The sequence below is a fragment of the Danio aesculapii genome, chromosome 6 (assembly GCF_903798145.1).
Source record: "Danio aesculapii chromosome 6, fDanAes4.1, whole genome shotgun sequence".
NCBI lineage: Eukaryota > Metazoa > Chordata > Actinopteri > Cypriniformes > Danionidae > Danio > Danio aesculapii.
Window position 1 is genome coordinate 42,704,743 of NC_079440.1, and position 15,949 is coordinate 42,720,691.

The 15,949-nt window shown below is 35.6% G+C and overlaps 1 protein-coding gene across 1 annotated transcript; it reads right to left on the reverse strand.

Annotated features, from left to right (window-relative positions):
- Positions 1 to 860: 860 nt before the first annotated feature.
- On the reverse strand, positions 861 to 15,124 carry ttll3 (tubulin tyrosine ligase-like family, member 3). Its single transcript, XM_056460249.1, has 13 exons — positions 14,999 to 15,124; positions 14,558 to 14,622; positions 13,032 to 13,135; positions 12,733 to 12,898; positions 11,010 to 11,065; positions 10,778 to 10,906; positions 10,585 to 10,699; positions 10,238 to 10,348; positions 9,128 to 9,320; positions 7,810 to 7,958; positions 7,489 to 7,732; positions 5,098 to 5,533; positions 861 to 3,203 (listed from the first exon to the last, which is right to left on the reverse strand). The coding sequence occupies exons 2-13, from the start codon at positions 14,574 to 14,576 to the stop codon at positions 2,610 to 2,612; spliced, it is 2,316 nt and encodes a 771-aa protein (XP_056316224.1). The 5' UTR covers positions 14,577 to 14,622; positions 14,999 to 15,124; the 3' UTR covers positions 861 to 2,609.
- Positions 15,125 to 15,949: the final 825 nt, after the last annotated feature.

A 15,949-nucleotide genomic window follows, 5' to 3' on the forward strand; every position in this document is an offset into this window, starting at 1 on the left:
AAATCTCACTTGTAGAAAAAGAGAAGAGAAAATGAATGAAAACTCACTCAAACAAGCCGCCAGTCGCTCAAACACTCACGCAGCCCTCCCAGCTACCCCGTACATCCGCACATGCGCGCACACGCAGAGAGAGAGAGAGAGAGAGAGAGAGAAAAAGAGAGAAAGGTGTTTTTCTACCACATTCTATCATTTTTTTATAAGTCCTCCAGTTAAATTTTAATTCTTTTAAAAATATGACCCAAGTCCTGTTGAACGAAGTATGTGAACATATTTCTAAACATGATAGTTTTAATAATTAATTTCTAATAACAAATTTCCTTTGTCTTTGCCATGTTGACAGTACATGATTTTTTTTGCAAGATACTAGTATTCAGTTTAAAGTAACATTTAAAGGCTTAACTGGGTTAATTCGGAATTGGTTGTTGGTAAGTGGTTGCTTATTGGTTATTGGAATAGCTGTTTGTTCTGTAGCCAATCAAATACACTCAAAAAATATCTTTTGCTGCTCATTTAAATTACTTATTTAAAATGAGTTGAATTAATCAAGTTATGTTCAATCCACTTAAATTTGTAAAAATAATTAAGTTAACTTAACGATTTGTGTTAGGACAACATGAAGTAATTGTGTGTAAACCAACATTTTTACAATGTACAAATATTTCATAAGAGGGCTAATAATATTGACATTAAAATTTGCTTCCAAATTTGTAAAAACAGTTTTATTCCAGCCAAAGTGAAAAAAAAGACTTTCTAATGGAAATACTGTCAAAATAATACTTTACCAACTTTTTGATTTATTTATTTATTTTACAGTAGGCTCTCGGGAATTTTTGTTAATATAAAAGTGATAAGAACGTTTTGATTTGCTTGCAGTTTCTTAATAAACATGCTTGGATATGAATATTTTATAGTGGATAAAAAGTATACAGTTCACATGTATAAGAACAGCAATACACAACTAAGTGCAAATATTTAAATGCTTTTAGTTTAAGCAATCATTTTATTGTAGATTTTGTATTACATTAAATAAAGAGTTTACGATGGTGGTTTTAGCATGTTTATGATACAAGAATAACTACATCATGAGAACTAAAACAAAGTGAAGCTTAAAAGAATGAATCCTACCTCCATCTAGTGGTGAGTTTGGTTGCGGTTTTACCATCATAAAGTTGCATAATACATTTTTCTATACCTACATTTAATTTTAAAAAGTTTATTTTATTATCAGAATAAACCGACTGGAAACATACTGAGAATAAAATAAAAAATCAGCACCATTATAACACTACAATTAACGTATGGATACATTATCAACAAACATACTAGAATGCCCTTGTAAAGTTTCCCACACCAATATAACATAGTAACACAGGCATGTGTTAATGCTACATAATTATCTCTCACACTTAATATATATTTCATTATATATTTCACTTTGGTTGAAAAACATTCTAAGGCACCAAGTTTTTCCTTCACAATCTGTTTCTATGTAAAATATGCATGATGTCGTTTTCAGCATTGTGTGCATGACACAATAGCTCAAGTTAAAGGAATAGTTTGGCCAAAAATGAGAATTAGCTGAAATATACTCACCCTCAGGCAATCCAAGACGGTGACTTTTTTCATCAGTAGAACATTAAAGCATGTTTATCTGAAATCGTCACCCTCATGCTTCATATAATACCAGTCAAAGGCTACAAAAGATCACAACAGTCTGGAGTACAAACTTGCATGCAGCACATTTTAACCATTTTGCCCAAGGTTGTGGACAAATGTACACTGCAAAAAAATGCTTTTTTGCTTTTCGTTTTTGTCTTGTTTCTAGTCTAAAATACTTAAATCGAGAAGCATTTTCCATACAAACTAAAAATCTTTGTTTTAGAAATAATATACCAAAATAAAGTGAGATTTTCCTCTAAACAAGCAAAATAATCTTGTTTTTCGTTGACATTAAATTATTGTTCTTGTTTTAAGGAAAAACTTACTTAATTTTAGCATATAATTTCTTAAAACAAGACAATAATTTTTACTAGTCTAGGAAATGCTTCTCGATTTAAGAATTATTAGATATTTGTACTGAAAACAAGACAAAACATCATCTAAGTAAAAAAAGCATATTAACCCCAGTAACATTTTACAGAAGAACCCTTTTTTCCCACTTACCTTCATCTATAACTACAAAAAAAATGCTCTGTGAGAACCAGCTCAGAAGAAATAAAGATGCGAATTTTAAAAGCTGTTTCAGAAATGTTTAAGTAGAGAGCAATGCACAATTTTTTTTTTATTTTCTTTTGTTCAACAAATGCTTCAATAAATATAGAAGAGACCAATGAGCATTCTCCTTTTTGTCTTCCATAAGGAAATAATTCAGGATTTGGAAATGCACAAGGCATAAGTAAATGATTTATCCTTAATGAACGTGCTCCCTATTAGCATAAATCTGCATGAGTGCTCTTCTTCAATCTATATGCTGTTCCCTTTCTGAGTGTAGATTAATAACATATAGAGATGCTGAATCCAGTGCATTGAACGATAAACCCACAACACAACTGATGCGGTGTATAATGTATTTGCTCTATTTAGGTCACATAAATCGATGAAAAGTTCCCTCAGGATGACTTTGGCCCTTCCCTCTCTGCAAACGTGTTTTTGGATCGCCTGTGGTTTTGCTGCATGCGCAACACTGGGTAAGATAAGTTGACTGTGTGTATTTTATGGATGTAGTGACCGGGGGTGAGCGTTTGTCTGGGTCGTATGTTGATCACGTCCACTGACGGAGTTGGACGGTAGAGAGTTGGAAGGTTGCTGCGTGTCCTGTGTGTGTGAGGGCGATCTGATTGGGGCTGAGTGCGGGATAGTCTTTGTGGATGATGAAGTTCTGTTGGGTTTGGAAGAACGCAACAGGTTGAAGGTAAGACTAGTCTGTGGGGACATTTCCTTTTAGGGTGAAAGATCAGGGATTGGTCCATTGTGATTTTACGGGAGGGAAGGTTAGGGCAGGCCCTTTTCACCTCTTCTGACTGATTTTCCTTGCCAGAAGTGCAGGGGCTGCTTAAGAGCGAGGACTTGTGATTGGTGGATTTTAATAGCGGCTCTGGGTGAGACTGAATGAGAGACTTGTGGACAGGAGCACGAGGACGTCTGATTGAAGTGCCCTCGATGAGAAGATTCACTCCCACATACTGAGGAACATCTACTGCTGCCTGAAGAAGCAAACATCAAATCAACTGAGCAGTTCATTTTTACTTTGGATTATTCATTTGTTTGGGTTTGGTAGAGGTAGAGAGGTAGAGATACACTTACCAGCCACTTTATTAGGTACACCTGTCCAACCGCTCGTTAACATAAATTTCTAATCAGCCAATCACATGGCAGCAGCTCAATGCATTTAGGCATGTAGACATGATCAAGACCATCTGCTGCAGTTTAAACTGAGCATCAGAATGGAGAAGAAAGGTGATTTAAGCGACTTTAAATTTGGTATGGATGTTGGTGCCAGATGGGCTAGTCTGAGTATTTAAGAAACTGCTGATCAACTGGGATTTTCATACACAACCATCTCTAGGCTTTACAGAGAATGGTCCAAAACAGAAAATATCCAGTGAGCGGCAGTTCTGTGGGCACAAATGCCTTGTTGATGCCAGAGGTCAGAGGAGAATGGCCAGACTGGTTCGAGCTGAAAGAAAGGCAACAGTAACTCAAATAAACCCTCGTTACAATCGAGGTATGCAGAAGAGCATCTCTGAGCACACAACACGTCCAACCTTGAGGCGGTTGGGCTACAGCAGCAGAAGACCACATCAGGTGCCACTCCTGTCAGCTAAGAACAGGAAACTGAGGCTACAATTTGCACAGGCTCAATAAAAAATTGGTCTTATGAGTTTCATTTCTTCTGTGACATTTGGCTGGTAGGGTCATAAATTGGCATCAACAACATGAAAGCATGGATCCATCTTGCCTTGTATCAACGGTTCAGGCTGGTGGTGGTGGTGTAATGGTGTGGGGGATATTTTCTTGGCACACTTTGGGCCTATTAGTATCAATTGAGTATCGTGTCAACACCACAGCCTACCTGAGTATAGTTGCTGACCATGTCCATCCCTTTATGACCACAGTGTACCCATCTTCTGATGGCTACTTCCAGCAAGATAACGCACCATGTCATAAAGCGCAAATCATCTCAGACAGGTTTCTTGAATATGACAATGAGTTCACTGTACTCAAATGGCCTCCACAGTTAACGGATCTCAATCCAATGGAGCACCTTTGGACAGTGGTGGAACAGGAGATTCGCATTATGGATGTGCAGCCGACAAATCAATGCGTGATGCTATCATTTCAATATGCAAAATCTCTAAGGAATCTTTCCAGTACTTTGTTAAATCTGCAACAAAGGATTAAGGCAGTTCTGAAGGCAAAAGGGAGTCGAACACAGTACACGGTACTACAGTGGTAAGGTGTACCTACTGTAATAAAGTGGTCGATGAGTGTATATACAGAAATAAATAGTGAGGTCTCATTAAAATGCAAAATTAAAGTGTCAAAGTAAACTATTATAATTTTTGATATATCACTTTAAATATCTATTTAAAACTAAATATAGTTTTGTTTCTATGTATGTGTGTATCAAATATACAAAATAAATATATAAAATATATATATTATATTAATTAATATATTTTATTTTAATATATTTTATTTCCAAAATCAATTCTACATTGATACTGAGATTTTCAGTGCATCACTTTCTCTCTTGAATCGATTCTGAGCATTTTTAACAGCAGATTGTGCTGTATGTTTCATGTTTGCTTGCATCAAATTCCTTACAAATACCACTTGAACCTAAAACAATCATAAGTAAATTTATGAAAGCTTTAAGCCAGTTAAAAGAGTGCTCCTGATGAACTGTGTTTTTGTTAATCTCGCTAACTAAGAATACACAAGCGCTCTTCCTCTTGAGCAAAAAGTAGCCTAGAGCACCATCTGCTGTTAAAAACAAAGCTCAGCATCAATTCAAGAGAGAAGAGCGAGATACGCATTTAATTTGATGATCTGGGAATTTCTTGTCACGTTTTCAAAGATTCACACAGTGTGTACCTGTTTGTATATGAGCTGGAAGCCACCTGTGTCAGTATTGCGCTCAGAGCGTCGATCCAGCACCACCCGCAGAGTGTCTTCCTGTACAGCAGGGCAGAGTCGAGCGGTGACTCCTGTAGAGGGTGCCATGGTAGGACTGGCATTGATCTCCAACAGCCAAGGTCTCAAATCTCGTCCCAGCATGAAGTCTGCTCCATAGAGCTCGAAACTGGCTTTACGAGGCTCCACGCTGTCCTGTGCAGTCAAGAGAGTTTGGATGACAGCCTTCTGCATACCTGGAACTACCACCGCTTTCCACAGAGCAGCACGGCCTGAAGCAGCCAACCAGGAGCGGAACTGCGAACATGACCACATGCACTCGGCGGGAAGAGAAGGACTGCGATCTGGGCTCGGCTGAAAATGCTTCTGGATGGAGTTGTTGCAAAGATGTACAGAGCTGACATTGAAAAGAATATAGAAAGAAATACATTTACTGAAGCCTGATAAATAATCCCTCTTAAAGGAACAGTTTCAGTATTTACAAAACATTTTATCTTACCACTAAGAGTTCTCCTAAATAACAGTAAAAGGGTCTGTTACATCCTGTTCACCTGCTCTTTAATTTTAATTTGCATTTTAAAAACGTAATTTTAGGGTATTTTAATTGCTAATCTGAATAATGAAGTTTTTATTAATCAATTTATTTTGTTGATTAAGTTTCATATTCATGTGTAAATTTTCAACAAAAAAAATTTACTTTGTTTTATAAAGAACTAAAAATACCTTTTGTTCTATTCAACATAGTATTAACAGAAAGGCCATTAAAACCGTCCATTTGTGTCCAATTTGTTTGTAATTGTAAGAATTTTATTTAATTATCTATACTCTTGTTTTTTGTGGGTTTGTTTTGTTTCTTTATTTAAAATGTTTTGTACTGTTATAATTATTTACATTCTATCACCCTGGCATTATTTTATTTGTTCTATTGTCATGTATCTGTTGTTTGAAGCATATAAAAATAAATGTCATCATACTTGTTAACTATGCACGCAGTGATCAGCTGATGGGGAGGGCAGGGGTGAAAATAAAATAACGTTTTTTTAGATGTTAGTATCAGTATGTTAGTTTTAAGGATATCTATAAACTACTGTGCTACAAAACGGTGACAAATTTTGGGTTTAGAAGATATAAAACTGATATAAATATCTAAAGCTTGCTGTTTGTCACTTCCACCTAAATGGATAAATGTTTTTTTTCACATCACCTCATACTAATTTAGTTTCACATCAAATCTTGACCAATCAAATGCTCTCTAGTATCTGACATGCCCCGCCCCCTTCAAGACGCTTCTCATTTGCTTTTCATTTGATGAGGTTGAGCTCAAACACTCTCACTGGCAGAGCTGTGAGAAGAACTAAATGCTATTGGCTGGTTTTTAAAAAGGAGAGGGGCTACTTTATGTCCCGCCCTCTCTTCATGTTTCAGTTGAGATTATGTCAAACATCGAATAAAAGATGCACATTTCAAACCACTAAGCATTCATATTTAAAAACATGTTTCAGAATAAAAATATCACAACATTCAAATTAAGATTTTTTAAATGCAAAATGGCCAAATATGTATGTATAAAACATAATTGGGTAAATATAATTTTGAAATTTTTTTTAAAATATATTTACAATCCTATTTCTTATAGTATGGGAGGGAATACCTCCACAATTAAGGTGATAGATTCACAGTTGTCAAATGTTGTTAAAATGGCAATAGATATTTTAGGGTAGTTTGTGGTTTGGTCTTAGTGACCTTCCAAACATGTCACAATCTTCATCTTCTCAATTCATAAAATTTTACTGATTTCGGAGATTAGTGCTAAAAAGCTTTTTTTTAAAGGAGGCTAAAAGGAGTTTAGTGGTGAAAGGCTTTCTGAAATACCCCTGAAGCAAAAATTCATAGGAGTTCTGATATTTTTTCCCCTGAAGTTCTGTCATCATTTAATACCTTTCAAGTCTATATCATTCTATATTCAAGTCTATACCAAGTCTATATTCATGTCTTTATTATGTATTTATACATTCATTTTCCTTCAGCTTAGTCCCTCAAGTCTATATTGTATATCATTTCATATTGTGTGACATATTTTGAAGAATAGTTCAGCAGTTTTTATCCTTATAATCAAAATCAGTAGAATCAAAAAACAACACTGACATTCACAAGGTGCTTACAAATATTGCTAAAACATCACACAGAAGAATGTCATTCAAGTATGTAACAAAAAGAAGGTGTTAACAATGAATCACAATCATTATTATACCATTAATCATCGTTATTCATCATTAATCATTGTTATTATCAATTATTGATCATTGGTTTTCCTTTAACTATTCCTTTAATGATGTGCATCTGCCTTCTCACCTGTCCAGCGTATGAGTGGAGTAAGGTTGTGTAGAAAAACGGAGGTAGCACTCACGGTAGAACCACACAGTAAGCGGGTTCCAGTCTGTGACCAGAAACCACTGCCGTACATCAAACTTAGTGTCGTGCACGAGGAGAGGCCGTTCTATATACTTCTGCACCACCCATTTACTGTCTTTCATGATGCAGTGGTCTCCATCCACTAAACTTAACATCTCATCCAGCTTGTTCATGCACATTATACCTACCACAGTAAAGGTAAGATTGAATCAAATATGTTTAGCAAGTGTTTTACAGAACTAAGTTTTCAGAAAAACGCACCTCTGCCTCGTGACTTGGCCCCTGGTTTAATGATCCAGATGTTACAGATCCCATCATTCTCCATCTGTGGGCAAACTTGACGCATCTGATTCAGCATGCATTTACAACGCTCCACGTAGTATTCACAGCCCTCTATCTTTATTCCTTCACTGCAAAGAGGAAAAAATAACATGAAAGCTTTCTTGCATTTTAATAGTTGCCTATATATGGGTTTTAAAGGTGCTGTATGTAAGTTTTTGACTTCTAAAGTAAACTGCGTTTGGAGTGCAATACCTAGTTTAAACACTGTGTGTCAAACTTACATACTGCACCTTTAAGAACTCTGAAAGTGTTGTTAGCCATAGACATGCATTTTATGATTATTTTAATCATTTTATCTTTTATAGCAGACTAGATGAACACTGCTGTTGAGATTAGGCATAGGACAATAACCTGTAGTTTTTTTGCTGTCAAAGACTTTTTAATTTGGTTTATTTAGGGCAACAGTATCTCCAGCAGCAAAGGAGCATCCACATCAAGAGCTACTGGTCAGCCCTCGATTCAGCAAACATTTGAAAAACAGATTACTTATACAGCATATATTTTACACAGCGGTTGCCTTTCCAACTGCAACCCAGTAGTGGGATACACCCATATACTCTCACATTCACACACATACACTGTGGCCAATTTAGTTTATTCAATTTACCTACAGCGCATGTTGTTGGACTGTGGGGGAAACCGGAGCACCTGGAGGAAACCCACGCGAACACGGGGAGAACATGCAAACTCAGAACACACACAGAAATTCCAACTGACCCAGCCGGGACACGAACCAGCAACCTTCTTGCTGTGAGTCGACAGTGCTAACCACTGAGCCACCATGCTGCCCCTGGCTTATTTATATCCACAAAAAGTAGTAAAGAAAACTGTGTTTTTAAGATTAATGAAGACAGCAGAAGTCAATGGTTCATTTGAATTATTTAGCTTGACATGTTTACTTTTCCAAAATATTATAAATGTTTCTTAAAATAAAATTTAATGAATATAAATGGGGGGAAAAGTTGCTTAATTTAAAAAGAACATATTTTAAAGCAGTAATCACAATAGTGAAAAACCGTGAAGGTTATCATACCATCAGAATCTTATACCAGCCCATGCCTAGTTGAGATATAAATGTATCCAAACATTCTATCATTCCTTCGACATAAAATTGTCATTTGTTCAGCTGAGTTTCTTTGTTGTTAGTTAGTTTAGTTTTATTTAGCATTTTGTAATTTTGTACAGCGTGTTTATTTAGTACATTTAAGTACAAAAAAGATACAAAAACCGTACTTACTGAACAACTAAATAATAATTCTGAAGAAACACCTTCCACTGTTGCTCTGAGATGGTAGAGTTTGTTTCCAAATTGTTGTCTATGTCGCAATGCTCCAAGCTGTTCAGATACTCCTGACACACATGCAATGCACTGTCAATTACTGAGGTTTCAATCCTCTGACTGTTATGCTGTTTACGTGTCTTCCTTAGACCTACAATTGAAGGGAAAAATTGTGAACACTAGAAAGTCTTAATGTGGGTTTAGTACTGTTTACACCTGATTACTTCATGCAGGGTGCGAATTATAGGGGGGTTTGAGGGGGATTGATCCCCCCTGAAGGACATCAAAACAAGATGTATGGGGGGTCAACCCTTTAATAGTAAGAAATAGCTTTCTCTAATCTCTGATCTATATCTTAAATGTGAATAATTAAAAATGTACAATATAAATATACATTTGACCCCCCATAACGGTTTATACCACTGTGAATGCATAACGCAAATCAATGCTAGAAAAAATATCATTCAACAGTCTGAAACTGTTCAGTCTGAAAGTCTGAAACATCTTAAGTATCCACAAAACGTTATCTGCATGAGGACAGTTAAAACTGTCCTTTCTCTGTCAATTTTGTGGCAGTATTTACATTTTAAAAAGTCTGATTCATTTACAACGTTTAACTTTAGTTATTTTTTTGTAGCTCTTCAATTAAACAAAGAACAAAAGGTTACGTTAAATTGGAAATGACGATCTCTGTCAAAAGGCATTCACCCCAACCAAACCTATCATTCTCACTCTCTTTTCAGATAGGATGGCGGACCAAACCAAAGGTTACTATGGGCACCTCTGGTTTAGACAGCATGACACTGATGAGAAGATGAAGGATGTTAACTGTATGATGACTGGAATCATCAAATGGCCTTAAAAAAAACCACTAAATGCACTACAGAATGTTACGTTTTCACACACAGGTTCACAGAGTAATATTCACTACTAGCTACTCTTGGGTATATTTAAAAGGGCTACTTTTTACTCATACTTTGAGTAATTTTTAGAACAGATATTTTTACTTTACTTATACTCTACTTATATTCTGCCCTATATGTGTGTTATTGTCAGTGTGTGTCATACCACAGGATTTAGCATTATGAACTTCTCCTATTTTCTCCCCTTCTGAATCTCCTTCATATTTCTCCAAAACATACAGCAGCAGACTTGTGCACGCCGTTCGTCTAAAGTCATCTGTAAATACACAACACAAAGAAAAACCGCTCAGATGTTCTGGATACTGGAAGTTCAATTCAAGGTCGGGGTGACTCATGAACCGTTGAAGAGAACAAAATGTTCCTGAGAGAAGCACACTTAACCCCAGATAGTCATCTGTTAGCAATAGTCATCTGTTAAATGAAAAGCAACCACACAGCCGATAGGGAATAATAAAGCAAAGACACAGAATTTTCCAGATTAAGAGCACTGACCAACAAAAGCATGTTTCTCATCCTGTGCCCCCAGTCTGTAGCAGCGTGGGAAGAATGTATCCGGATCTGCTGCGTCAAACCACTGCAGATTTCTCAAATGCATACACAAACCAACCTGAAAATTACACAGATGCAAAATGCTGAAAGAGTTTCTCTGTAGATGAATTTGCCATTTGTCAAGTTTGTGATGAACCTTGGTGGTGAACGATCCTGCCTTCGCATAATGATTGGTCATCTGTTCTTTACGTAAAGATCGGCAATCCACTGAATCCCTCCTTGTGGTCCAATAGAAATATGGGGTCTCATGTCGAACCAGCCGTGACTATGAAATTTAAACAAGGATCAAAAACCGTGTCCATAAAGCACAGGTTATTGTACAACTGTCAGTGGAATGGGATTTTACAGTGTTACAGTGTTTAACATACCATTAGGTCATACAGATCCTCTGCTTCATCATCCCTCGCAACCTCCTCTCCTAAATCTGCATAAAGAAAAGGAGAAGGTGGTGTTGCAAAGATCAAGTGAGTAAAGTGTGATCAATGTCAATGCCATCTGTTTGTTAGAATAAGCAATGCAAAGTTAAACTATCATGTCAAGCTTTAAAATACAATAGGTTGTTAACTAAAAACATTACATGGGATGCTATGGCCATGTTATGGATTATCCATACATAACAGAATACGTCACAAACCCAAATAACTTTGTTTTAAAATGTAATTTATTACTGTGGTGTCAAAGCTGAATTTTCAGCATCATCGAGGACTTCTATGTTAAGCTGCTTTGACACAATCTACATTGTAAAAGCACTATAGAAATAAAGATGAATTCAACTCAACTGAATCGAGTCTTTGTGACCACATGGTTCTTTAGGAAATTAACTATTGTGTGATTTGATGCTCAAAAATATGTTTTTTTTTTTTCAATGTTGTACTGCTTAATTAAAATGGTCAATATCTTTATTGTACTTTTGATTAGTTTAATGCATTAGTGCATAATCGAGGTATTAAATTTTATATATTTTTTACATTTATTTTTAGTGCTGGACAAAAATTGATTAATTTCATCCAAACTAAAAGTTTGTTTTTACATAATAAATGTTTGTGTGTGTGTGTATTGTGTATATTTTTAAGTATATATAAATACACACATGCATGCATTTTTTTTTGAGAAAATGTTTATAGGGCATCCGCTGCGTAAAAACATATGTTGGAATAGTTGTCGGTTCATTCCGCTCTGGCAACCTCTGAAATAGAGACTAAGCTGAAGGAAAATGAATGAACGAATGAATGAATGAATATTTATATATATATACAGTGGCTCAGTGGATAGCACAGTCGCCTCACAGCAAGAAGGTCTCTGGGTCAGTTGACATTTCTTTGTAGAGTTTGCATGTACTCCCCGTGTTTCTGTGGGTTTCCGCTCCCATTTGCCCCACAGTCCAAAGACATGCGCTATTGGAGAATTGGATAAACTAAATTGGCCCTACTGTGTGAGTGTGAGAGTGTTTCCCAGTACTGGGTTGTGGCTGGAAGGGCATCCGCGGTATGAAAAACCTGCCGGTATAGTTGGTGGTTAATTCTGCTGTGGCGACCCCTGGTAATCAGGGACTAAGTCAAAGGATAATGAATGAAAATATATGATACAAATTATAAATAAATTTCAACAACTATGCAACAAAATTGTTTTGTATAGTTTTGTTTATTTGTATGTGTGTTACGTTAACTACGCAGGATAGGGTAATTAGGCAAGTTATTGTATGACGATGGTTTGTTCTGTAGACTATCGAAAAGGAAAAAGAAAAGGGGCTAATAATTTTGACCTCAAAATGGATTTTAAAAAATTAAAAACTGCTTTTATCCAAGCCGAAATAAAACAAATAAGACTTTCTCCATAAGAAAAAATATTATCAGACATACTGTGAAAATTTCCTTGCTCTGTTAAACATCATTTGGAAAATATTTAAAAAGAAAAAAAATTCAAAGGGGGGCTAATAATTCTGACTTCAGCTGTACATAGTAAAAAGCAGTATAGAAATAAAATAAAGATGAGTATAGCTTAATAAACCCATAGAGAAGCCAACAATCCTTATCATATGTCCAGGTTGAGTGATGGAAAGGATCTTGTCTTGTTTCTGTCAGTTCCTCTCACCATCTTCGTCACTGCTGTCACCCTCATCTGTGGTTTCGGTTTCATGGTCATGTCGACGGGGCTGTGAGAAAGAGGGCCGTGGCAATCGCCGCTCCACCCATCCTCTTGCGCGTAGGCCTGCGCGGATCACAGGATATGGGCCTTGCACCGAGAACACTTTCTTCTCCTACAGCAGGATCAACACAATCAACAGTGTACAGTATGTTCATTTAAATCTCAATGGCATCCTTATTATTAATGATTTCAATTCTTCAATGCATCACTTCTTATGAGATTCACTGACATATTAAAAGTCTGACCTTTATTGCCTTGTCCACCAGAGTCTTAGCTGTCCTCAATTTGTCCCCATTAATCAGAGGCAGATTTACATAATTAACGCGAGATTTACCTTCCAAGGGTGGCACTGTGACATACAGGAAAGAGAAACGGTTTAGAAAAATGCAACTTATGGTCTGTGTAGGTCGGATTTTTATTTGTGTCAGGCCACATTTCTCAAAACGCCACCTGTGCTGAGATTTTAGTGAGTTTTCGTGTTTTTTCTGAGTAAAGTCTAAATGAGATACAGCTGCAGATACTCAGCATAATTTTTGTGACACTGTGCAACAATATTTAATACTTTTATATTACTGTGAGGGTTGCTGTAGGGGTAGACATTAATTTAAAAAAAACGATTGAATGGGCCATTTAATAAATAATATAAATAATTCTCTTTATAATTACTGTTTTGACATTACTGTACGGTTTGGGATAGGGGTAAACGGTAATAAAATATGATTTAATGGTCCATTTAATAAATAATATAAACAATTCTCATTATAATTTGTTTTAACATTACTGTGAGTTTGGGTTTAGGGTTGCTGTAGGGGTAGACATTAATAAAATACAATTTAATGGGTCATTTAATAAATAATATAAATAGTTCTTGTTATAATTACTGTTTTAACATTACTGTGAGGGTTGGGGTAAGGGTAGACGATAATAAAATACAATGTAATGGGTAATTTGATAAATAATATAAATAATTTTCATTATAATTACTGTTTTAACATAACTGTGAGGGTTGAGGTAGGGGTAGACATTAATAAAATACAATTTGATGGGTAATTTAATAAATAATAATACACATAATTCTTGTTAACTTCCGGCCGCAGCTGTATCCCTTATAGCAACAACCATTTTTCTGTAATTTAATAAAAACAAACTTGTCAGGCCAGTTGAAGTGGCCCTGAAAATCTTAATAAAAGGCTCAAAATTGGGCCTAATTACATTTTAATTTCAATCTATTAATGTGAACATGTTTGTTTGAGTCGTAGTTTATGTGTTAGCATAAAAACGTTTACATCCTATGAATAATATTCACTACTGTTTAACAATTTATATGTTTTGCAAGTTGTCTCACGTACACTTGCACAATTTTGAATGGCTAAAAAAACGGTACACGATCACTATTTAAAATACCTGTTTTATTATAATTCAAAATGTTTTATTTTTCTATGATAGTAAAGTCAGATTTTCAACCATACTCCAGTCTTAAGAAAAAGACTGGTGTTCAAGATACAATTCTTCTTATTATCACGACTGAAAATTTAGCTTAACGTTTTTCTGGAAACCAAAATGCATCTAAGGATTCTTAGATTAAACAGAAAATTAAAAATATATCAATTTTATTTAAAACAATCTTTTGATATCTGAATTACATGCCAACCTAATGTATTCTTGCCAGCTAATTATATAAAGGTACAGTTATCACACATACAAACTGTATATGAGTTATAACATCAAAGCTAATAATGCCATGATAAAATGTGGTAAAGTGTTTAAGTACCTTGAATGTGTTGGTGCATGTTTGAGTTAACCGTCACATCCCTCACAGGTGGACCAGTCTTTGCCCTTTTGAACCACGAAAGAAGTAAAATAAAGGTGAAACCAGCGTAACTGCTCATTCTTAACTCATCCATATTAAACTCGAGAGGTGTCACAATGGTCACGCCAGGCGCACAGTCCATCAATAGTTGAACACGGTAATTTGCCACTGCCTGGATACGGCTTTGAACAATAGCTGAACACAGAACCCTTATGAGATGAACATTCCTACCTCACGTGTGTGCTGAGTAAATAAAGATTTACATCACAATATTTCATTATAAACTTAGTCGATTAATATATCCACTTGACATTATAAAACTTATAAGATAACAAAAGCACACGAAGCTCAACAGGTCCGTTCACGACAACATTGATACTGCAATTCTCTACGCATACTCGCCTGGACTGTCCCGTTCCCCTCTGGACTTGACACCGGACAGAAATCGTCTAGAGAAATTGATAAGGTCACCGCCGGTGAGCCCAGCAGAGCTGCGGCGAAACGCTCAGTCTGCACATGCGCACTGCACACACACGTTCCAGCCCCAACAGGCTGTTTACATCACCCTTAACAACTGTATCCTGGAAACTGATGACGCCGTGCAGTAGACCAGGCGTAATGGCAATGCTATTTTAACATCTAATGTTCAGATAATCGAATTCAATTTGATTCAGAATAGTTTTACATATTAAATTATCACCCTTTATTATACTCCATTGGTTATATGAACATATTATTATGCACATTAGCGCTAAATATAGATGTGTCAAGGGAGGTGCGCACAAGACTCATTACAGTGATCTCCCATGCTGCACAATAAGGACAATTAGCAAATATGGATGAGCAGATTATACTTTGGTCGTTAAAACAGACATAATGAGTTACTTTGAAAGCCATTTGAATCATTTATTAAATGACTGCTCAATAGCTGCTCAATATTTGTCATATCATTGCACATCACTTTTTATTATGAAGGTTTACTGTATGTAAAATGGTAAATGTATTTATATCGATAATCATATAAATGAATGCAATTATAAATGGATCTTAAGAATTATTTTTAAATATTTCTTTATTTTCTAATAATTAGATAACACTTTTAACAAATTTATGTGGATTAAACATAAAGAAATTAAGTTGTCCCAATGAAATATCAAGAATTGTGTTGTTTCAACTAATTTTAATTAAGTAATTTAAACAAGCAAAAAAATGTGAAAAAAATTTGAGTGTACATAAATCATCTATATTGGAAAGGCTATATTCACCCTCACGTGGTTCCGAACCAAACTCTTATGACTTTCTTTATTCTGTTAAACTCAAAAGAAGATATTCTGAAGAAATGTGAAAATCTGC